Source organism: Prinia subflava, chromosome 6 (assembly GCF_021018805.1).
Source record: "Prinia subflava isolate CZ2003 ecotype Zambia chromosome 6, Cam_Psub_1.2, whole genome shotgun sequence".
NCBI lineage: Eukaryota > Metazoa > Chordata > Aves > Passeriformes > Cisticolidae > Prinia > Prinia subflava.
This window is the reverse complement of record NC_086252.1, coordinates 29397808-29421725: the sequence shown is the minus strand read 5'-3', so window position 1 is coordinate 29421725 and position 23918 is coordinate 29397808. Positions and strand designations below refer to the sequence as shown.

At 41.5% G+C, this 23918-nt stretch overlaps 1 protein-coding gene across 4 annotated transcripts in view; it reads right to left on the bottom strand.

The window, feature by feature from the left end:
* Nucleotides 1–23918, bottom strand: part of KALRN (kalirin RhoGEF kinase) — a 467474-nt gene that overhangs the window by 234174 nt on the left and 209382 nt on the right. For all 4 annotated transcript variants that reach the window (XM_063400879.1, XM_063400874.1, XM_063400877.1 and 1 more), the window contains exons 6-9: nt 19459–19581; nt 12027–12218; nt 5182–5313; nt 844–1074 (exon numbers count right to left, since the gene is read on the bottom strand). In XM_063400879.1, coding sequence (XP_063256949.1) covers nt 844–1074; nt 5182–5313; nt 12027–12218; nt 19459–19581 — 678 coding nt within the window. The remainder of the gene's footprint in view (nt 1–843; nt 1075–5181; nt 5314–12026; nt 12219–19458; nt 19582–23918) is intronic.

Here is a 23918-nt window from a genome sequence, read left to right as displayed (position 1 = left end):
TTTTCACTTGGAGGAAGGCAGTGGCAGAAAGAACCCCAGGGACATTAGAATGCTCCATAAACATGATTAGAGCATTCAGCCTCTTCATTTAAAGCAGGTACCATATTGCCACCAACATCTGCTTTGGGCTATAACGGGGCCCTTGAACAAACCACAGCACCCTGGATGAGCAGAGCCCTGGAACATCTGTGCCTGCATGGCTGGCAGCTACAAACACGGCATCTATACTCACTGTCACTCACACGCCCGTGCTGGCACTCACATGGATTCCTTTGGGAGAGAAAAGTTATCCCCCTGGAGCTGAGGTTCTCTGAGACGAGCCTGTGATGTACAAACTGTGTTTCTGTGAGGAGGGCCCTGAGCATTGGGGAGTGCACTTCACTGGAGCCACCAAACTCATAGCATGGGTATGTGGACTCCATAAGTGGTAACAGTGCAAAGTCCATATAAACAGCACCACTGAACTGTCAGTTTATGTTGCTTCCACACCAAAAGGTGAAACACACCACAGTTCAACTGCTTCTTACACTTGAAATTCTTCTTTCTATTAAACATCACTTTCTCAGGAACAGTAGAGTACCTACAGCTAATTGCTGACTTGTGACAAATTAACCACTGAAAACAGAGTCACATTCTTACAGGGAATGGACTGACCAATATTCAGTGGACTGAGTGATGATTTCCAACATGAAACCAAGAGATGCTGAAAGATGCAGTAGGATTTTAGCAGATTTCTGGAGGTGTGTGTGAAATCTTGGTTACGGCACCAGCCTCTGGACGAATCACTAACCTTTATGGCTGCAGAGAAAGGGTCATTTTTTATCTTTTTAGTAGGGACATTACCTGTTGAACATCCTGCTGGAAAACACAGAGCTGCAGCCTTTGATGCAGCCGGACCTTCCTGTGTTGCCAGATGCTCTCTAGGCGCCGCTGGTGATGCAGGACTTCGTGTACCACATCCAACACCTGGTGAACAGCCTTGGAGTAGTTTGCAGTAGCAGTGAGGGATTCAGAATTCCCAGGGCTCAAGGGACGCTGTAGGACATCCAGCAGGGCTTTTCCATCCTGGCTCACCTGAATGAGGAAATAGGTCTGCATCACTGCACTGAATATCCAGTACTTAAATATCTGACAGCTGACAGAGAACGGCCCAGCTTGTCCTTTTTCTGCTGCGTGCTTTCCTTATTTCAGTCAAAAAGGAAGAAAAGACTCACAATATCTCTTTTTGACTCATACTTACACATTCAGCACTTGCCTTTGCTCCCTAGTGGCCCCGCTGTGTCACTCAGCAGGAGCACAGGTAGGGCACTGCTGGGGCTGCACACAGAGACCCCAGGGCTTTATTCCGCTGTGGCACTGAGAATTCCTGACACACGCTGCTCGCTGACAGGTGGCATTTGCAAGAGCAGGCCTTTCTTTGTGAGGAGGTGGCATTTTAAGAAAACCACAGATGGCAGAGTCATTCATATTCTGTATAATAAGGGAGAGTCCTTTCTCTGTAGGATTACTAAGTATGTCTATACATTGAGAAGTGTGACATTCCATTCTGTATTCCATTCAGTGGCAGTGAAAAATAAATTAGTATATGACTGACTCTTTTCTTCCCCAGGAACAGCTCAGAGGGACCTATGGTCTCAATTTTCAATAGACTATGAAGTTTGCTCGTAAATGCAAAGCCCAGTACACACATGTAACCTTTTTCAAGCATATTAAAAGATATTTACAGATGCAAAGATATTTGGGCATTTAAAAAAAATCAGAATGTCCGTGTTTTTAATGTCAGAATTTTTTTTCTGGAACATTTCAGGACAATTTTCATATTGCAGGGGCAAAATGACAAATTTAACCATAAAAAACAGATTTCTGCTAAAAAATGTGTTCATGTACTGATTCTCAAAAAATGGCTTTTTGAAATAATTTTTCAGTTCTAGATTACAAAATTTAAGTATTTTGTTCAACAGAAATCGTAAATGAGAACACTATTGGAATCTCTCTCTTTCCCCAGCCTACTTCTTGCTTTTTCCTCTGAAACAAAATGCAGTGAAAATGACAAGTTTCCCTGAAAAGTGTATTTGCATGCAATCACACTGATCTTGACAGAAAATAGGGTAATGGATGTTTTTAATCCAGTTCAAATTTTGAACATTAGCAGTCAAAGTTAAAACACATCTCCAGAATTCCCATGCCTGATTTATTCCTGCATTATAAGTTGCTTGTTCAAATGTAGCAGATATCCTTTTAATGCCCAAACCTGTGTCTTCTGGCAAGCCATGCCACATCCCGGTCTGTGGCAGCACTGGGTATCTGCTGTATTTTCAGAGGAAGCAAGAAACCTTCTGAGATGTAAACTGGTAAAAAATGGAGTAAAATCTCATCATATTTATGACTATTTGGTGGCCTTAGGAAAATTCTTGGGGTTTTTTTAAGTATTCAGGGTAATTTGGAACTACATCAGGAAATAACTGGAGAGTACACAGGGAGTGGCTTCCCATACTCAACTTCAGTTGCTGCTGAAGATCAGCTGGAATAATTTTCACATCCTGGAGCCTTCTGGGGGAACAGAGGGAATGACAGCAGTGGACAGTGGTGATATGATAGAGGATTTCAGGAGGAAGCACTGAGGCACAGGTGTTACCTTGGCAAGATCATGGAGATGGTATTAGCTGCTAGTCAGGAAGGAGCAGCTTCCAGAGGAGGAAGATAAGGCATACTACATCCTATTTTATCTGTGGGAAGACAAGCAGCATCTGCTCAATTGCTGGGAACAGGAAACCAAGGCCGTGGACACATGTGGGTGCAGATTATTAGACCAGAAACTCAGTTTTGCACTGGCTAAATCCACTGTGCAATTCCCCGTGTTTCTGTTATTGGGGTTTGGGTTTAGAGGTGGTCTGAATCAGACCCTGGGTGATGTTCCAATGGTTTTAATAGAGCCCCTGCTGATTTACACTACTACAGTCACAGCAGAGCTGGGATTAAAAATAAAGGTTCAAAAGTTTACCAGTAAGAGATGTGATAGCACAGAAAATATAACACATGTTTTACTCAGGACAACTTTTTTACAATGTTTGTGCTATAATACAGACCTGTTCATAGCTACACTTCTGCATTGTCTCTTACTCCTTTCTCTTCTATGGGATGTAGGTTTTTGTCTGTTGCATGGCAATTTGTTTCTGTTGTCTGTCTAAAAAGCCTCAGAGATTACAAGTTATGATTTTTCCCTAATGGGGATAACCTCCTAGTTATTCTCTGCACAGTCAGAGATAAAACACCAGATCTGAAGTCATTGTGTTGTCCTGGTAACAATCGTTAATATAAATCAGAGGCTATTAGATGTGTTTTTCTCCTCTCCAGTTTACATCCCTGTCCCATCACACTGGACTAAATAAACTAATAGGAGCATGGTAACCATCAGGTAACCAGTGGTACTCAGTATTCTCAAGGATAACACAGATATTCCATGGTTTCATATCATCTGAAGCTCTGAAACTCTTCAGCTTAAAAAGTTTGTTTTCTGAAATTGTGAATATTATTGCATTCCCAATCAATAGCTCAGAATGTCTGTGCTCTTGGAGTTCCCCCAAAATGGAGAAGCCACCTACTGTGCTCTTTCAGTCATTTCCATGCTCTCCTCATAACTGTAAAAATAAATCAGCAAAACTCTTTTCTTGTGAAACTTTTTGAATTTTTCAAGGACTGTGCAAGGAGACAAGCAAAACAACCCAGGTTAGTCACATCACTTCACTTACATCTTATTTACAACACAGTTTTATATATTGCAAAAGTCTTAAGCTGAATGGACCTGTGCTCCATGACTTGCAGCCCCAGTAAGGTGTAAGTGCCAGTGTTGCATTTTTCAAAGCAAACTTGATCCTTTATCACTTATTTTGAGAAATACACAACTGCTGCTGGACTCTGGGAAGATTAAGCTGACACATACACTCCTATCACCTGGTGATATTCATGGCTCTGTTGTGTGCAAATGCTTCTGGAAGAAGTTATGTAACCTTGGATGAACCGAAAGATAGATTTTGTGTGCTAGGGGAATCATCCCATGGCTGCTCTATACAAAGATAGAGAATAAGTGGAAATCTGCAGAGATCCTTTATAGTGGGCCAGGAGGAGCTCCAGAGCCTTGGAAGGGACAAGACTAATGGTGCCATCTGTGAAACAGCTACAGTTTGCACTAGGGAAAAAAAAATGGGGTTGAGAGCAAATATCTCATTCCTCCATGATGACCAAAGCAAGGGATGAGCAAGTGGGATATATATATATATGTATATTCTGTCCTGGAGTCTTCACTTGGTAATTTACTAAGTATAGCAACCACTACCAGCGTCCTCCAGTCCAGCCTGGAAAATCCTGCAAGGAGCAAAATCCTTCAGAGCCAGAGAGACACTCCAGGACAGCACAGTCCAGGGAAATGGACTTTTTGTCAGTAGCTTTTACTTTATGCTGTAGCCTGAATGGGGGGAAAAGCAAGTAAAAAAGTTCATGTGGGGGTTTTTTGACAAAATTCCAGAGAATTTGTCTCAGTGTTCTTGGCATCCTCTTTTAAAAAGCACATACTCTATTTAGGTCAGAGATATTTTACAACAGAATATACAAATACATCTGAGATGGTGCTTAGGAACAGGATTTAGTGGTAGGTGATGGTTTTAGCTCAGCAGTTGGACTCAGTATTTCAAGGGTCTTTTCCAGCCTAAATGATTCTAGATTCTATCTAAGCAGTCTTTGGAGCATTTGTTGCAATCAGGACTTTGAAGGACTTTTTGACTTGTACATTGAAGGAAAAGGTCTTTGGCATCCTTTGAGCCATTGCATACCTGTGCTAGAGCCAGGCCTCACCCACAGAAAGAAAGCAAAAGGAATAAAGATGCTGGTGGCAAAAAGGGGTTCCCAGTTCAGCAGAGACAGCGAAACAGCTCTTCTTTGGGGTGCCAACACTGGTTCTACATTTCATTTCTGTATGATTTCAGGTTTGTTCTTTGGTTCTTCCCTTACAAACACATTGCTGGGAAGTCATGTGCTACAGCCTGGGATTGGGTCAGACTCTGTCTTTGAAAGAGTTGCAGAACTGGGAAGGAAATGCTGCCTCATTCAGAAAAGCTAAACTCCTGAGTGCAGTGACATGTCTGTCATCCTGAGCAGACACTCACACGAGCTCTGGGAGGCACATACCTCTGTGTAGGCCTGTGTGACTTGCTCGTAGAGGGTCTGGTGGTGGTGGATGGCCAGTTCCAGGTCCTGCATCTCTGAGGGGAGGCCTCCATCGCTGCACATCTTGCACCAGGCATCCACACCTGAAAGGAACTGAAACAATTCCAGGAACAATGAGCAACAATGACACAAAACAACCTCATCAGCATTGGAAATCTTTGCAGAGTGCCACATATGACTGCAGCAATGACTGAGAAGAACACAGACGTTACAAAGGAGTCCTTCTGGGCACCTTGGAAAGGCACATTCCTGTCACCTCCTCAGTACTGAAGGACACCTAAAGCCAAAGGAATGTTTGTGTTTCTTCTGGATTAAAAATAAATGCTTATTTAAGCAGGTTCAGCAAACACCCATTCCAAAAGCCTTTGCACACCATCAGGGAGACTACAACACTGCTTTCCAAAAAGGGAGGCTGCAACATGTCTAGAAAAAAAAGCAGTGTGAAGCACAAAAGGACACAGTGAAAGCTCCAGCTGCATTCGGGATTGTCTCATCTGTCTGTCTTTCCTCAGTCATTTACCTGTCCTTAAAACTGCTCACATGGGCAACAGAAAACTCCCATTTGAAGTCACTGGTGACATTCCCTTCAGTGAAAGGCAGACAGTCTGCATTCAAGGAGTTCCCAACCCGGGCCCAGCTCACTGGGGTTACTATTAGGATGCCAAGGCTTTATGCCCCTGGGTCACACGTGTGCTTCTGGCCCAGGTCAGCAAAGATGAGATACCATTACCATCTGCTGGCTGCTAAGCAGCCAGCACAAAATGAGCTGCTGGTCTCAGGCCAGTTCCTGGTGGGCAGATGTCCATGAAGAGAGAGGGAAAAAAAAAATCATTGCCATTGCAATTGATATGGTTTAGCACCTTGGTTGGAAACCTTAACAGTCAGCCAGAAACTGAACACTTTGGGGTGCAAAGGGGTGGAAAAAAATAATTTTCCACTCTAAAGGTCTCCAGAGCAGTGCTGATGCACTTTGGCAGAATAAACTGAGGAAGCTCTCCTGGGTGCTGCCTGTTCTGTAAAAGAAAAGATGAATTTAGTCTCTAGACTCCCACCTTGTTTTTCTTTTAAGCAGGGCTTGGTTCAATGACACAGCTCACATATTTTGTCCATATGAGCTGCCTAATGCCACCTCATTACTTTCCATCAATGCTTTCTCTTCCTCCATCTTTCTGTTAAACCAGCCTGCCATACCTTGGGCTATTTATAAAAGAAGAACAGCTAATTATATAACAGATGCAGTGCCCTGTAGGACGAATGTATAACACCACAAAAGCACCCCAGGGTCGCAGCTTTGTAACCTCCTGAAGTGTTCACCTGTGGCTTGTTAGTTAAACACTCGCTTGCAGCGTGAAGGGCTGAGAGATTCAAAGCAAAGAATTCCAATTCAGGCCTGGCATCAGCATCCTTTTTTATTGGTAATGTACAGCTATTCACCACGCTGCTGTGTAATCAAGGCTACAAAGTGTTTGCATTGTAAACGCTTCTGTGCACAAAGATTTGGTGACAAAGATGAATTCCTAAGCATTCCTGACTACAAAGTACAAAACTACCAGTGATGACTGCGCTTTGTAGAAAGCTAAAGGCAAGGACGGCAGCCTCTCCTGCCTCTCCTGGTTTGACTTATGATCTGTTGAATCTGCTCAGATGAAATCCCCAAACACCCCTGCATGAAGCTGAAGTCATCATATTTTGTGCCAAAGTAATGGAATTCACATAATTTCCTATGCAGTTTAAGAGCACAGAGCCGAGATCAACCCTTCTGGGGCTGTTCCATGAACCTCTTGGTCCAAGCAGTGAACAAAAGACCTTTACACCTTAGAGATGAGTGTTCCTGCAGCTGGAATCACACTGTTATGGTTCTTATCAAAACTGCTCAATTCCACCAATTTCAGTAAAAGCTCTTTACAGTCATGTTACTCGTCCATTGTCACATCTCCAGATTTGCACAGTCCGTGGGAGAAGTCTCAAGAAGATCCAATGCACATCCAGCTTGCTGTTTTGCATCTACCTTTCGTATATAGACAATGTCACAATTACTTTGTTAATTTTGCTTCTGCCACTCGCAAGAGCCATTGACATCATCTGTATTAAAAAGTTTTAAGAGATGCAGCCTGTCAGTGTTTGATGTTCTGATACAATTTCAGAGTGGTCTGTGCTGTGTGTGCAGAGTCATGCAGAAAGTGCAAATTGGGGTTTTTTAAGGACTGTTGCAAAGTTTAAGTTCAGGTGATAGCGCTGTTGATTTGGTTATTTTGAAAAGAGCAGCTTTGTTAATTTTTATTATTTGTCACACACTGTGGCAGGCAAAAAAAATACTTAATGTAACCCTTCACGCTAGAAACAAATTCTTATCACAAAATCACCATTTGACTGAGTTGCAAAAACTTTCACTTAAAACTGTAAATTGCTAACTGTTAGTTTGAAACAGGAGTCATTACTGTCTACTAAAATTCAATACCATTTAAATAAAGTGCTCAAATTCGTAATTAGTTTATTGACTAGAATATCTCCTATTGGGAACATAAAAACTCCTTAAATATGATTTGAAATGACAGGCTAAAATAATTGTCCATGCTTTTCAAGGCTTTAGGAAAGAATAGGAAGAATGTCTCCCAAAAAGAAAAATAAGTCCCTACGGTACCTTTGTGTCTCTGATCCAATCCAAAAGTATCTTTAAAATGATGGCTACACTTACTCCTAATTCAGAACCTGAGTTGCAAATTCTTTAAGCAAATTCTAACAGTTGATAAAGGATTCTCAGACTTCTAACTAATTTTCCTCAGGGACTGCTCTGCTGTACCATGTGGTTGCTCCAAAACACAGCTCACACATTTTGTACTCTGCTTTTATCTATATTTTTTGCCCAGTCCTTGCTCACTGTTTGCCTTTGTGTGGAAGCTGCAGGATGACCAGGGTGGTTCTCCAGCACCTAGAAAATTTAAAACAAAATTTTAGTGTGCTTTCATGCCAAAATGGCTGTGAGGAAAGATGGGAAGACAGATATGAAGCCACTTTCCTCAGTGACTCTTAATACCTCTTGCTACCCTGAATTTCCCTTCTTCTCTTCTCTTCTCTTCTCTTCTCTTCTCTTCTCTTCTCTTCTCTTCTCTTCTCTTCTCTTCTCTTCTCTTCTCTTCTCTTCTCTTCTCTTCTCTTCTCTTCTCTTCTCTTCTCTTCTCTTCTCTTCTCTTCTCTTCTCTTCTCTTCTCTTCTCTTCTCTTCTCTTCTCTTCTCTTCTCTTCTCTTCTCTTCTCTTCTCTTCTCTTCTCTTCTCTTCTCTTCTCTTCTCTTCTCTTCTCTTCTCTTCTCTTCTCTTCTCTTCTCTTCTCTTCTCTTCTCTCATTTCCTTTTCTCATGCAGAGGAGTTGAAGATGTGCTTAGAGAGATCCAGGCAGAGCTGAGAGATGAGAACAGTCATCTTCCTGCTTGGAGAGTGAAGTTATATGAAACAAATGGTCAGGGCTCACTGCTGAGAATCAGCATAAATGTCTGTTGTGTGCACTTAACATCTACTATCTTAAACAGTAATTCTTCTCATGCATTTCTGAGGGTAGACTCCGACCCAGAATTAATTGGATGAGTTCTTCTGGCTAATTCACAACATTAATTTGTTTATTCTGACAGGATCTGTAGAGTGAACATCTTATGAACACTTCAGCACATTCAGAGATTACATCCAAAATGGGGACATAACATCCAAACCCATCTGTGTGGGTGCTTCCCCCATCTGGTGGTTGGTGAGCTGGAATCTCATCTGGAGCAAATCTGCAAGTTCTCTTGGAATCTCAGTGAGATAAGACGTTGTCCTATGACTTCTGACACTTTGAACAGCTTCAGACATACATAAACCTAGAGAAGCAGATTCTCTTTTGCTCTGGAATATCTCCATGTTAGCATGAGAAAGGGAGGGGGAATTAAAAAAAAAAAAAAAAAAAAAAAAAAAAAAAAAAAAAAAAAAAAAAAAAAAAAAGAGGAAAGAAGGAAAAAACACCAAAGAATTGAGAGATTTGTAGCAGGTGGAATGATAGGAAATTTGGGAAACACCTCCACTGAATCTGCTGAGTGGTACCTTGACTTGGACAAAGTGGTTGTTTTGAGTGTAGTCTACTGGCTTTTGATCAGACACTTGTGTTGAAGAGTGCCTAGCTGGAGGCTAAGTAGTTGGCAAGGTTTGTCTTGTTTTCTTTCTTGTCTTCTATTTTTCCCTTTTCTTTGCTCTTTTCTTTATGATGGTTTAGTATGTGCTAGTTGTGCTTAAAAATTTAAGACGAGTATGTGCACACATACTAAAGAACAAAAGGAATAGAAATAAGTAAAGCATCCAGGAATCAATTCAGCTGAGTCCCATTCATATGTGCCACATGTATCTGCAATAAAAGCCAGGAAAGCACTGTGATTCTGAGGCACATGAAGACAGATGTGAGGTTCAACTCCCAGCAGGGTTGACTCAGCCTTTCATCCTTCCAAGCCAGACAAATTGTATTCTGTGCAGTTTTCTGTGTGGGGTCTCTAGGAAGAGACCTTGAGAAAACAAGTTCCTTCCTGCTCAGCTTGCATATTATAGCTATTTCATAAATCTCTGTCCCCAGCCAACAACTCCCCTGCAGGCTGGGGTGTGCCAGAGGCTGAAAGATTACGGTCCTGGAAGACTGGCTTCCTGTTGGCATCCCAGAGACCTTCAGTCAGTGGGAAGGATGAACAAAGAGGCTGCAGCAGCTTATTGCACCGCTGAAGGAACGACAATCTGCCCCAGGGATGGCTGTGAGGGAGGCAGGGATGCACTCTGGGAGAAACGGCTGCATCTGCAACAACGGCGCCCTTACTGAGAGAACAAAGGGAGTGCAAATAAACTTGATCTGCAACAGAGGAAATAGTGGGTTTATCTTTATCTTTGTTTCACAGTAAAGCCCTGTTTCATAGTAAGCCCTGTTTATTGCAAAATAATGAAGGCCTGATTTGAGTGAAAAAAAAATCCCTGGCTGATGTCACCTAATAAAGAGTCACATTTGGAATGAATGTTTGATGGACAACAGACTCAGTTACAGACCAAATCTCAAACACCTCACTATTTATACCATACAGAGGTTAAATGACCAATTATTAGTTCAAGACGTTGGTTTATCCTGCCAGAGTTACTAAGGCAGGGATGAAATTTTAGTCCTGGCCCATGGACACAGTGATACCCACATTTCTCTTTTATAGCTGAGTTCACAGGTTTCACAACAGCATTTTTCTTCCACTGAATTTTGTCTTACTGCAAATGAGGAGCAACTGCTGGCACAATTAGCAAAATTTCCTGTCTGTTAATAATGAGAGATTGGCTCCTGCCAGACAGCACAAACTTCAGTTTGCTGGGAAGAGGCCAGGCAGGTCAGTATAGTTTTCTGGTTTATTGCCTTTCATGCTGCACAACACCTCGGCAGCTCCTCAGAAATGGCAAACAAAACCAACACTTCAGAAAAATAGGGGATCACTCATTAAAAAAAAGTAAAGTAGTAAAAACTACCCCAAACCTAAACCAACCAAACAAGAACTACTGAATTCCTTAATAAACCCTAACATTTTCATTGTGACTACAGACTGCACATATATTCTTTTTTTGATTCTGCTTTATGAATATATGATGATCGACCAATTATTAACACTAAGACTACACCTAACCACTGCAGTGCCATTGTAAGGAGGTGACAGTTCTGGTACTGGGCATTCTCTTAAACTCTCAGTCCCATCAAAGGCACTGAGTGTTCTTACAGGAGTGAGTGCCCAGCAGGGTGAGTAATTGCTCTATGCTATTGCCTGTTGTCAATAAGGAACACGGAATAAAGAAAAATCCATTGTTATTCCACAGTCAGAAACGAACAACGAGGAAAATCATTACTCTTTAGGATAACCTTTTCTACACATACATTCTGGCTAAAGAGACACAGTTTTCAACTCAGCTCTTGCAATTTTTTCTTCAGATGATTTGAGTACGGGTTATTTTATAAATACCAAGCACACCCACTTAGCAACTTTGGTATTAACTTCTTGGAAAAACAAGCACACAACAGTACTGAAGAGAGCCCCAAAGCAGTGTTTGTCACTGGAAAATGAATGTAATCAACATAGAATCGATGTTGAAGCATCATCATTAGGTGGACCTGGTTTACATGCAAAAAAAAGCACAAGGTTTATTCAGTGACATTTTAAATCTTTATTCTAGCTATGAACTATGGAACCATTCTAGCAGTTGTTAAAGACACAAAATAGAGTTCAGGAGTATGAAAAATTCTCTTTGATGTTCACAGCTGTCTCTGAAATCTCTAGATGTTGAGGTCTAACAAAGTCTGGGGCTATGGAGAGCACTGTAAGTGTTGGAATGAATTTGGTAATATTCATTAACAATAATATTCTTTGCCTCCTAAAAACTGCCAGCTGGTCTGGGCCTGTGTCATGTGTGTGACATTCCTCTGAACACAGCACACATACATGAGTGCAGATACTGTTTTCCTGACCATAATAATTCTGAATTTACTCATAACATTAATGAATTGTTAGAAATAAAACAGTTTACTAATGCACCAGTGTACTTCACTTATGATCAGATTCTTTCTCATTACTAAAGTGAAATATAATTCCTCACCCACCAGGGGACATGGGCTGTTTTTAGGGTGGAAATGTTTCTGTTTGGTTTTGGGACATTCAGCCCCCAGGAGCAAAGCTCCCAGCCTCACTGCACATAAGCCAAAAACCATCAAGTAACAACTGCAGCATCATCTTCATCAGGGTAGCACGGGACCATTTTGCCTCTCCCCAGAGCCACTCACCTGCTCAGCTTTCTGGTGAAAGACAGCAGACATGGCTAAGATGGTGCTGCGCTCATCCAGAGCTGCAGCAAAGCTCTTCCACTCCTGGTCCAGCTGGCTGGATATTTGTTTGATTTGCTGGGAAGCATAGTGGCCTGCCTCAGAGAGCCGTGACGCCACAGACATGATCCGATTGATGTTGACATAGGCGTTCTGAAAATTAAAAAGCACACATAAATAAAGAGAAGGAAGAACTGTGACCACCCTCTGCCTTCGTTACACATTCCAAACACCATCAGTTGGAGTAAAGCCAGGCAGTTCAGTGAGAGCAATCAAGCACCTGCTTAAATATGCGTGAATAGCAGGCATACCACCTTCCACTCTAAAAACACATCCCTCTGGATTCTTTCTGTACATCTGTGCCATTGCCTAACACTGTTAAGTTCCCCTCTCTCTTTGAATTTATTTATGTAAAACTAATTTGCCATACTTCAGCTATTCACTCACCTGTTAGGGTGTACTCATTGCTTCTATATTATTCCCGATATTTTTGTTGCATTAATTCATCTTTTTGGATGCTATATCCACATACTCATAAGTAAAAGATTTGCTTAATGCCCTTTGAGAACTGTCTGATAATCCTTTATAGACATGTAGTGTCAACAAATGGAAAAGCCTTACAGAATTTAAAAGAGCTCATAAGGATATTCTATAGGAATATAAGTGTTTCCATAGAAATGTCTATTACATTATGGCCTTCAGTTAAAATGTTATCTTTTCTGCAGGCTATTTTAAGCTGTTCTCCAGCAGAGAGATTATTCAACTCTATTCTGCATTTAGAAGGATTCCAAAGCCTCTAAAAGGGTAATATTTTCTGTTCTTTCATAAGAATTTTCCAGTATTGTTTTTATTCAGCCTTGAAGAAGTGGAAGAATAGCTTTTTTCTCAAACTGAGCTGTGGACAGCAATGTAATTGCATTACAATACCCCCATTCTGCATAGGAATGCAAGCTGAAAATAAATAGCCATCATGACAGTGTCCTACAATGATGCACCACCAAAAGACAAGTGACAGCTGTCCTGCAGATTCCTGGAAAATTATTTGATGTAAGCACTTTTCCTTTCCTTTTCCTCCTCACCAGAGGAAAGGAACATCTCAAAATTTGAGATGTTTTGCTAATGATGACTTACTGCTACTTTCTTGTCTCTCTAAACTATTTCCAAAGGGCTTTAGAAATTTCTGGGAGTAGAATCTGTAAGCAGGCACACGGACAGACAGAGCCCTGATGATTTTAGCAGCTTTACTCACGGGCAAATAATAAATCAGAGGTGGAAGTGTTTGTTGGAGCAGGATCTCATCTGCCAATCCAAACACGAAATGCAACAGAGCATTGCCAAGGTAGGCACAGGTCCAAACTAAGTTGTAAAGCAGGGCAAAGTATGTCTGCAAAGTGTGTGGGATAACCATGAAGGACATCCATCCCAACTGTAGGTGCTAAAGGGGAAAAAGATTGGGCCCCAGCCCTCTGAGCCACTCAATCCTCCCTGGCAGAACCATGACTGTGACAACTGTCACATAAATAACATATCTCTAAAGCAATACCCAGCCTTCACTCTTGGTTTTTTCCCCTTATCACAAAGCATTTTCTTAAAAATTGGATTTGGCTCAAAATTGTTAGAAATATTTTTAAGAAATAACTAATTTTTTTCACTATAACTAGAGAAACCAATCAAAATTGTTCCAGAGCCTAAAGTATACTAAAAAAAGACACTATGATTTGAAATTTTGATCACCAGCCACAGTCCAACATTTCTTTGTGTCCCTCTGGGTTAAAAACTGGAAATCAGACTAAATATTTAAGCCTTTTTCCCAGAAATCCTTCATGAGTAAACCTCAGCCAAGATAATTTTGCAACATTTCAGGTCAATCTTTCTGGTGGAAAGTAGTGCAGCATCACTACAGGTGCTAAAACTCAGGTGAGTTTTGCCAAAGTCACAGAACGTTCTGTGTTTGAAGAGCTCCTGAGGATGTTTCAATTTCATGTAGAAAATAGTTGTTTTCATCCTGATTTTGTTTATTCTTTTTTTCCTGTGCTGAATTATCTTGGCCACTGTGATGCAATGGGCATGGAGGAAACAAGTGTGGGTTCTGTGGTTCCCATGGCTCCCGTGCACAGCGTGTGAAGCAGCAGCAGGGTAAGGCTGAGTTTAGCTGAACTGCAGCAGATGTTCTGAGAGTCTGGTCTTTGAGTCAGAGAGATTTATATATTGTTATGTCTGTTGTATTTTTATACAGGGATAAGGATGAAAGTTTCTCTTTCCTAGATGAGGATTTTTCATGGATGGGTACCAACCCACGAACTCCACAGCTTTTTGAGCAGGAAGCAAGGAGCAGTTTGGGAATCACCAGCTCACACCTCCACTCTTTGGGCACTGAGTGGAAAAGGCTCAGAAAACAGAGAATCCTGAACTTCTTCTGCTCATTTCTGAGCAACAAATGCACTCAAGTGCAGTATCTATCACCTGTGATGTGCTCTTCTGTATTGCTGTGCAGATTGAAGTAAAATGCACCATGGATTCAAGGCAATCCATAATTTACTTTGAGGAAAAAACCCAACATTTAACTGAGCACAATCCACAAAAGACATTTCTTTTATTTCTTTTCCACCTTGAAGAACAAACATTGTAAGCCAGGGTTTTTTTTCATCTTTATCTGCCAATGTGTAATGTTCTGAAGTAAAATGGAAAATCTGTGCTGAGGAAATGCATCTGGTGACATTTCACAAAGTTAAATCTTCCTTTCCCTCTGGTTTGTTCACTTCTATAAACTGAATCAACTGAGATTTTTTTCTATGTCACTATTATATAGATCTTTCAGTCTTAATAGGATTCAAAAGAGCAGCTAATGTCTGTGACTTTGTTTTTCCTTCAGGCTTGGAAAATCCACTATAGCAGGTGTATGGAAAGTCTCACTCTAAATTTAAGCTAACCTCATCTTTCTCTCAAAACCGAGAGGGAGCCCTGAAGAGTTCTGCAAGGGATCACTCATTTATAGCTATATAAAGATATATTGTGCTCTATATATATATAGAGCACAATAGGTCAAAAAATGAGGAAACAATGAATTAATGTCCAGAATTTAGAGCACATCAGTTGACATTTTGTAGTCACGACACCAGGATACACCGAAATTTTGGCTAACATGCACCTTTCAACATCGAAAAAACTTTATTTCACATGTACTTGCACACTTTCCAAATGCACTCCTCATGTTAGAGTTAATTTTTATTGGCTTTACTTCAGCTTTGAAACTTTAAAGTTGAAATAAATCCAAAATCCAAAAATCCAATGTTTTAAATCAAAAAAAAGGGGGGATTTTTGCCTTCTAAAGATCACTGGACTGGAAAACAAAACAACAATTTCTCTGCATGTACATCGATATCATGACAGGTAAGAGTTTCTTTCAGAGTTGACAAAAGCCTTGAGCAGTGCCTTGCAAGTTCCCACTCCCCTTTGTCCACCAACCCTCAGCCCATTTCTGTGGCCTCCCCTCCAAATTAAACCCTCCAGGCCTGGCTGGGACAACACTTCCTTGTGACACACTTATAAAAGGAGTGCCTGACACTCACAAAAGAAAAATGAGCAGTGGAAAGCAATAAATCTGCAAGGAATCTGGCTGTGTTCATCTCATTTCCTAGAGGACTGGGTGAGATACTGTGGTGGCAACCAGCAAAGGTGAGCTACAAGAGGAGGGTTCTGCAGATTAATTGAAAGTGAAATTTGATTGCTGAAGGGTTTTTCTTTAAAATAAAATAATAAAAACCCCAAGGTTTTCACTGTGTTAGTATGACTTTAGAAACTATATGTGAAATGAACCTAACACATAAATCCAAAGCAGAAAGTTTCTGTGACAAAAAAACCCTCATGAGATATCTTCAAGACCTTTAAGCTTCTATAACAAGACCAATTACATGTAGCCTGTGTAATACTGGATGGTATTTCAGCTCAGCCTACATACAGAAAAATATAATTCATTGAATGGTACTGGGACACCAATACCCAGCAGATACTGGGAATTTTCAACAGACATTATTAGCCTTTACATGATAATTGTAACATGTTAGAAAAATATTGTGATTTAGGACAGCATGGGTCTCTGTGTGGTGTAATTCCCTGGCAGCAGGACAGGCAGCAGTGTCAGCACTGAACACTCCCATTTTTGTGTGCAGAGAGCAGGAACTCATAATTTAAGGAAGGTATCAGATCCAGGCATAAAAAATTCCAGGCAAGGGAAATACAAATAACTTTAGTCAGAACAAACACCAGGTATCCAAGTGCAGAGCTACCCTCTATGCTTTGTGCCACACTGGAACACTGAGGTTTTGTTTTCTAGGGAATTCATTAGATTATTGATATTGTTTGAAAAAGATCTGAGTTAAATATTCATCTTTGTGAAAAGTATTATTGCTTCAGTATAAACATTATACAGCTGTGATAAAGAGTAACAATTTATTTTGAAACTGAAGTGAAAACAAGCACTGCCTCGAATCACAGGAAAAAAATAATCTATGCTCCTTATTTGAAAGAAAAATACCACTCTAGAGTTTATTACCTCAAATATATGATTTCCCCACATCCCACATTGATCATTTAACAGGAAGAATTATTATTGTAACAAACAGAGTAGCAAATTGTTTTACCGAAAAGGAGCTTTGGTCACAGCATGCCTATAGAGATGTATAGGAAGGTCATGCAACAAAAAGCATGAACCAGTAAACATTAGGGGAACTGAAAACTGTGTTTTAATTATTATTAGTTATGCCAGGCTTAAAGGACACTAGGCACGGTGTAAAGAAAAAAAAACAAAACCCAAACAACAAACACATTCAAAACTAAACACCTTAGAGATCCAAGGTCTGATCCAAGTTTCACTGAAGTTTGTAGGCTTTTTCTCTCCTAAAATACAGCCATCTTTAGCTACTTTGTCCTCCTCCAGATCTCCACTGATACTGATTTTAATGTATTAACAATACAAAACAAAATTCAGTACCATAAAAAAAGCCCAAGCCTCACAATCAAAAAAAGTGCCTCAAGATTTCATTATTTTATTACTCATACTTCTGAGTAATAAACAGCTGAGCTATTCTCAATCCAACAGTTTTACATGCTGATGTATTGCATGTGAAAACATCCGGGTAAATTATAAATCAAATTTCTAGCAAGATCATTAATTTTCTATAAACAGCAATGATCTCTTTCCAAGCCTAACTCCCAGAAAGAAAATACTACCAGACAATATTATTTTACATTACCATATTTTGCGGTATTTTTGTGGTACCACAAAAAAGGATAAAGGGAGCTCCTGACTCCTCTAATGGTATTTCTGAAGAATTATGACCAAATTTGCATCTTTCATAAGTCAAATTAATTGTAATGCACTAACCTCCAGGACACATTTACTTGTTGAGAGGTTTACTTTACTCTGAGAGCAGCAGTGTTATATGGCAGCAGTGTTTTCCTGGAGTTTGCTAGATGGCACTGTGATGGCAAGTTTAACTATCAGGTGCCTAAAGCCTGGTTTTCAGTGCTCTGCTCAGATATAATCACAATAAACACATTAGCAGGCATTATAAACATTTCTCATCTCCCACTGTTATGCAATGCCCCAGGGAGGCACGGTGCTTTAAGTGGGGAATTGCGAGCTAGGTGGAAGCTGCCTGTGGAACTCAGGGCACAAAAGTTAATTACCTGACCTGGAATTTGGCCAGAATCCCAGGGTTAATGCCTGTAACCTCATGAAAGAAGTGTGGGGTCTTTAACTCCCCGGTGTAGCCAGGATTTCTTTTTGCCATTTCAGACAGCTGCTCTCCAGTGCCCTGCCCTGGGCAGCAGAGCAGGTGTGGCTCTGCAGTGACTCCCACCTGCAGCTTCAGCCACCCTGCGGTGCCCCATGCACTGCAGGGGGAGTTCACCTGCTGGACAGGTTTGCTCAGGGCAGGCTCTGCTGCAGTGACAGAGAGGGCTCAGGGAGGGCTCAGCTCTGCCCTGTGCACCTGCAGCAGGGGGTATACAAACATTCTTCTGTCCCACTGCAATTATCAAAACATCAATACGTTCTGTCCTCATCTCTGTGCTGAAAGCGGGGCAGATTCCAAGATAAATACCTTCTGTCTGGGAAGAATAAGAAAATGAGCAAAGCACTTATACAGGTATAATGGTGATTTTTCTTTTTTGAGAAAGAAAGGTAAATTGAGTTGCATTCAAAAGTTCTGACCAATTAACAACTGAAAAAAGCAAAATCCCACTGTGGCCACAACTGACAGCTTTATTAGTGTCTCCTTTTCAAGGTTTTGAAAAGTACCTTAGCAGGGTGTGGAGAGAGAAGTATAAATTATTAAAGTGCATCCTACAGCTCTCATTAATTCCCAGTCAAAGAAATGTCTAAAACTTAAAAAAATATTGTATTTGCCCTCCAAAATGGAAACAAACTCTGCAGGGATGTGCTGCTCTTTAGTCAAGGGAGTTACCATACATCAGTGTGTGGCTGGACAGAGAACACTGTGCTGCTGCCACAGCCAGCCTGACCCTCCCTAAATCCCCTCTCACAGGTCCCCTGTGCACTGGGGGTGGCTCCTGTGCTGCCCCCTCTCCCTCCTGTGCTGCCCCTCTCTCCCTCCTGTGCTGCCCCTCTCCTCCTCCTGTGCTGCCCCTCTCTCCCTTCCTGTGCTGCCCCCTCTCCCTCCCGTGCTGCCCCTCTCCTCCTCCTGTGCTGCCCCTCTCCTCCCTCCTGTGCTGCCCCTCTCCTCCTGTGCTGCCCCTCTCTCCCTCCCGTGCTGCCCCTCTCTCCCTCCTGTGCTGCCCCTCTCTCCCTCCCGTGCTGCCCCTCTCCTCCTCCCGTGCTGCCCCTCTCCTCCTCCTGTGCTGCCCCTCTCCTCCTCCTGTGCTGCCCCTCTCTCCCTTCCTGTGCTGCCCCTCTCCTCCTCCTGTGCTGCCCCTCTCTCCCTTCCTGTGCTGCCCCTCTCCTCCTCCTGTGTTGCCCCTCTCCTCCTCCTGTGCTGCCCCTCTCCTCCTCCCGTGCTGCCCCTCTCCTCCTCCTGTGCTGCCCCTCTCCTCCTCCTGTGCTGCCCCTCTCCTCCTCCCGTGCTGCCCCTCTCCTCCTCCTGTGCTGCCCCTTTCTCCCTCCTGTGCTGCCCCTCTCCTCCTCCTGTGCTGCCCCTCTCCTCCTCCTGTGCTGCCCCTCTCCTCCTCCTGTGCTGCCCCTCTCCTCCTCCTGTGCTGCCCCTCTCCTCCTCCTGTGCTGCCCCTCTCCCTCCTCCTGTGCTGCCCCTCTCTCCCTCCTGTGCTGCCCCTCTCCTCCTCCTGTGCTGCCCCTCTCTCCCTCCTGTGCTGCCCCTCTCCTCCTCCTGTGCTGCCCCTCTCTCCCTCCCGCACGCTCGCAGTGTCCCCAGCTCACCATGGAGTTCATGGCGAAGTGGTTGTGCTGTGTCTGCAGGTCCAGGGCGTGCTGGTAGCTCACACCGATCTCCGTGTGACTCTGCAGGAACAGCTCTTTGTTGTGGCTGATCCAGTCGAACATCTAGAGGGGTTCACCCAAGAGAGAGAGGGGAAAAACAGAGTTAGACAAGGAGGGAAACAGTGAGAGACAGTGTAAAATATAAAAATCCTCTTCTGAGATAGATGAGTGTGCAACACGGCCAAAATCATCTCACCTATGATTCTCATTAAAATAAACTCGTTTTGAGCTATGGGAGCACTGAAGCTATCACCAAATTTTAATATTAACAGAATGACAGCTCATTCTGTTAAAAAAAATTATTAAACATGTTCCTCAATAAGCTTGATCCCACGGCCTTTTCCTATAAGTAATGGGAATTTCATGTATAGAACTATAATCAGGGACTGCTTCATTGACCAAAGATCTAGCAATTCATAAAGTACTTTTCATTCACAAATGGACCAAACATTCTACAAATATTACCAATGCGATTTTCTCAAACCCCTTTCTTTTTTTATCTATACATAAAGTTTCCAAATATTACATTAAAATAGCCAATTGAATTCCTACATTTTCATTTCCTAGATCTTTCCAAGTTCGAAGCCAGAACCCAGCCTATCTCCCACTTATTATTTTTGGGAATGAAGAGAAAAAAAGAAAAAAAAGAATTTTATTAATATCTATAGAGAGCACACATTTCAACTTCTTCCACTTCCAAATGTATTCCCAAGCAAAATGGATTGTTCAGTACTTCAGATACAGATAGAAATATATTGAATAAAGCTGATGAAACTCATTTCTTATTCAGAAGCACGTCAGTGTGACATTTCAATCTGCAGCACATTCATTCATTATAAGCTGTCAAAAGTCAGCTAGGAGATAGTGCATTTATGTTTTAGCTTGTTCTGTGTTGTGTTAGAGACTAAATGCATTCCAAGTGAGAACCTTCCATTCTTTACTCCTGACTACAGCTCTGCAGGCAATGGCAATCTCAAATCTCTTCTTTTCTGAAAACTTTTTTTTTTTTTTTTTTTTTTTTTTTCCAGGATCCCTTTAAAACCATGTTCCCTTATCTCCATCCAGTAACCTGGGGAACTGTCCATTAATAACGACTCTTTCATCATCATCATAATAATAACTAAACCCCCCTAACTCATTAATTCATTATCAAAAAGGAAAGCTAATTACAGAGGCTGCAGAGGTCAGGTCAGTTCAGTCCCTGGTGTTACAGAAAGTGTTTTAAGGTAAAAAGGCAGCGATTCAGCTTCTAAGTAACCACCTTGGGGTCAAAAGATCAGTCCAGATCTTTGTTATGACATCTCCATGTTCTCCAATAAAAAGCTGGTTTGTTTTTTAGCCCTGCATAACAGATTGTGACCTGTGAAAGCCAAAGAGCACTCAGAGCCCACTGCTCTGCTGCTGTAGCTGCTCAGGGTCAGCTCCCCATTCCCTGGAGATGATGCTCCAGGGAGGAGAGAAAAGGCCCTGCATGGGTCACCTGAGATTCCTGCAGTAAAAACAACATTTCATGCTGAGCACTCCATCCAGCACGGGCGTGCTCTGCTGTGTGGAGGGGATTTGCAAAAACAACACTGAATATCCCTCTCAGCAAAAGGCAAATAAACATTCCAAGTGTCACCAGACAGGCTACACCGACCTGGTCCCAAAAAGCTGTCACATACGCCTGACTTCTTAATCTTTTATTTTTGAAAATACACGTGCAGCTATAGAGTCTACATCAGTCTTGTATTTTCTGTTGATAAATAGTCCTAAAATCCAAATCCAAGCCACAAAGATGCAAGTCTAAAGGAATATCAAAGACACCTATACCTTCTCATTTCCACCAGTGGAGCTGATCAGGCCTATCACCATTTTTTCAGGAAATACAAGTAACAAAATTTTTGCAAGGATGAGGTCAGAGTTTTCAAACATTATTGCCAATTAAACAGAATGAAACTACCTACTACACCTGAAGAGACATTTAAAGCTTCCTCATTGGATTCCTTTTTCTTGCTTTATGAAGGTTTAATAAGCAACATTAGCACAACATAATTTGCCACACTTGTGGGCTTAAAGGAAAAAAAAATGGCAAGAAAAACATAAAGGTAATAAAGGAAAATTCCATAACAACAAAGTTAATGTCCTAACATCAAGATTTTATGTCTCTGCGGAAAGACCAACAGAGATTTCTTGTAAGTAGATATATGTTTGATGAGAACATTTTTTTTTATGTTTTAAACAATCTAAAGACAGTCAGGGAGAAGAAAGTTGGCAGGAATCCACTAAAAATAAACAGTAAATTTAATATTTTATGCTCAGCAAAGCCGAATCAGGATCTTTTTAAGACAAGTAATTTAAACAAGTAATCTATTGTTCTGTGGATAGGGAGCATTTCCTTTATCTAATCTATACACATATTGCCGGATGAGAATCTAGCTTAAGTTAAACCATGCTTCTCCCTTTTAATGTAAAATAATAAACTATTAAGAAAAAGAAAGGAAGTTTAAGAGATGATTTGTCTTTTTTTTTGTCTTGTTAAATCAACTGAAATATATAACAACAGTTTAAAGGATGTCCTTTGAGGATTTTGAGTAACAGTGAGCATTAGACCTCTATGATGAGATCTGCAAGTATTACACAGTACCACAGGTCACAAGATTTCCTTGACAATCATGCAATTTAAATAAAGAAATACCTAAAAATGGGGTCTTATTTGCTTTTGAGATACAATGGATTGTGTTTTCAAACTTTTCTCTTTGACCAAACACTCTAAAATGGTCTTCAACAATTTTTTCATGATACTGTGACTCCAAGTTGAGGCTCTGAAAATGAAATGTGAGTTGTGATGGTGCCGTGAGAGTTTCAATGTGTGGCCAGGAGGTTTCCATAGGTCTGTCAACATTGCCTGGCCTGGCCCATATTACCAGCAATATTTCCTGAAAGCTTTCAAGTGAAACTTGTTTTCCACATGAGAAACTCTGATGCTTCCTGTGTTCCTGAAGCGAGTGTGCTGCCTCGTTTGTTTAATTAAAACGCACCATTACGGATGTGACCGTGGCAATGACCCAACAACTGCTATTTCTCTCAACCCTGCAAGGACTGCCCCAGTTTTGAGAGGCTAATGTGAGCTCCTGGAAAAATGTTAAAGATCCTTTGACAAAGCAGTTTCCCTGTCAAAGGAATGATCTTTTAATAAAATAAATATCAAAGAGTGGAGAATGTGCCCGTGAGATCAGTTTAAGTCAGATAGAGTGTCTCAGGAAAGATTTTCTGTGTCACTCTGACATTGCTATACTGCACTGTATCAATTGATCTCATCTCATCCATGAAAAGACTCTCTCAACAAACTTAGTCTAGTGACTATCACAAAATTAATGGATCTTTAATTATTCCTGTGACTTACTTCTTAGTTGGAGTCTTGCTGACTGCCAGTGAAATAATTCTGCTCTCAAGCCTTCTAATCACTCCTGCAGTCATGAATTCACACTAAACAGCAGCACAGAATAACTAAGATTGGACATTACATCACTAAAAACTCGTGAACCAACTGTCCTCAATGTCTCCCGGACTGGCACTTCTCCACATTGCTGCAGATAATCTGGAGGCCAGTTAAGTAATTTGGAGTTTTCCAGTGACTGAGGAGCAGGGGGAGAGGTGAAGCACACTTAAAAAAGAAGATAAACTTTCAGTGTGATTATCGCTTGTACTCCCATTTCTAACAATGCATAGAGAAAATTGAATGCATATGCTGAAGAATGTTAAGTGCTATGTTTAATTAAGGAAATTAGCCTTTTATGAGGGTCAGAAGAACTAAGATCGATCCAAAGGGTCTCTTCCCCATGCATTGTAAGGAATCTAGCCTCACTAGTGATCACATATGCACCACTAATTATTACAGATGTGGTCTTGAGGCAACTTCACTTGAGATTAGGGTATCAGATCACATCTCCAGCAACAGTCCTGCTGGCAACAATGAGTCCTTAACCTCATGTTTTGTCATCATAGTTGATGAGTTACTAGAAAATCCAGGTTAAGTGTTAGACCAAACAGCAGGTCTCAAGCTGGCCATGAATAAGTCCTACAGAGGGAGAATGTGAACATTTCCCTGGATTTGGAACATCTGGCAGGCCAGTGAGTACAGGGTGAGAACAGCTGTTTGAGAGCAGACAAGAAACACAGGGATACGGAACAGCATGAATGCAGGCTGTGCACAGTCCAGCTCTACATCAGCTGAAATGAGATTTATAACATAATTGCAGATAAAACCTCTGCTCTCTGGCTTTTGTCAGTGCTTGCTGAGGAGCATTAGCTCTGGATTCTGAACACAGTGGTGCAGAGCACCACAGGTTGACGTGCCCAGCACACGGCTGGCAGCACACCCTGTGCCAGTGGTATTGAGGGGAGGATTACAGCCCCCA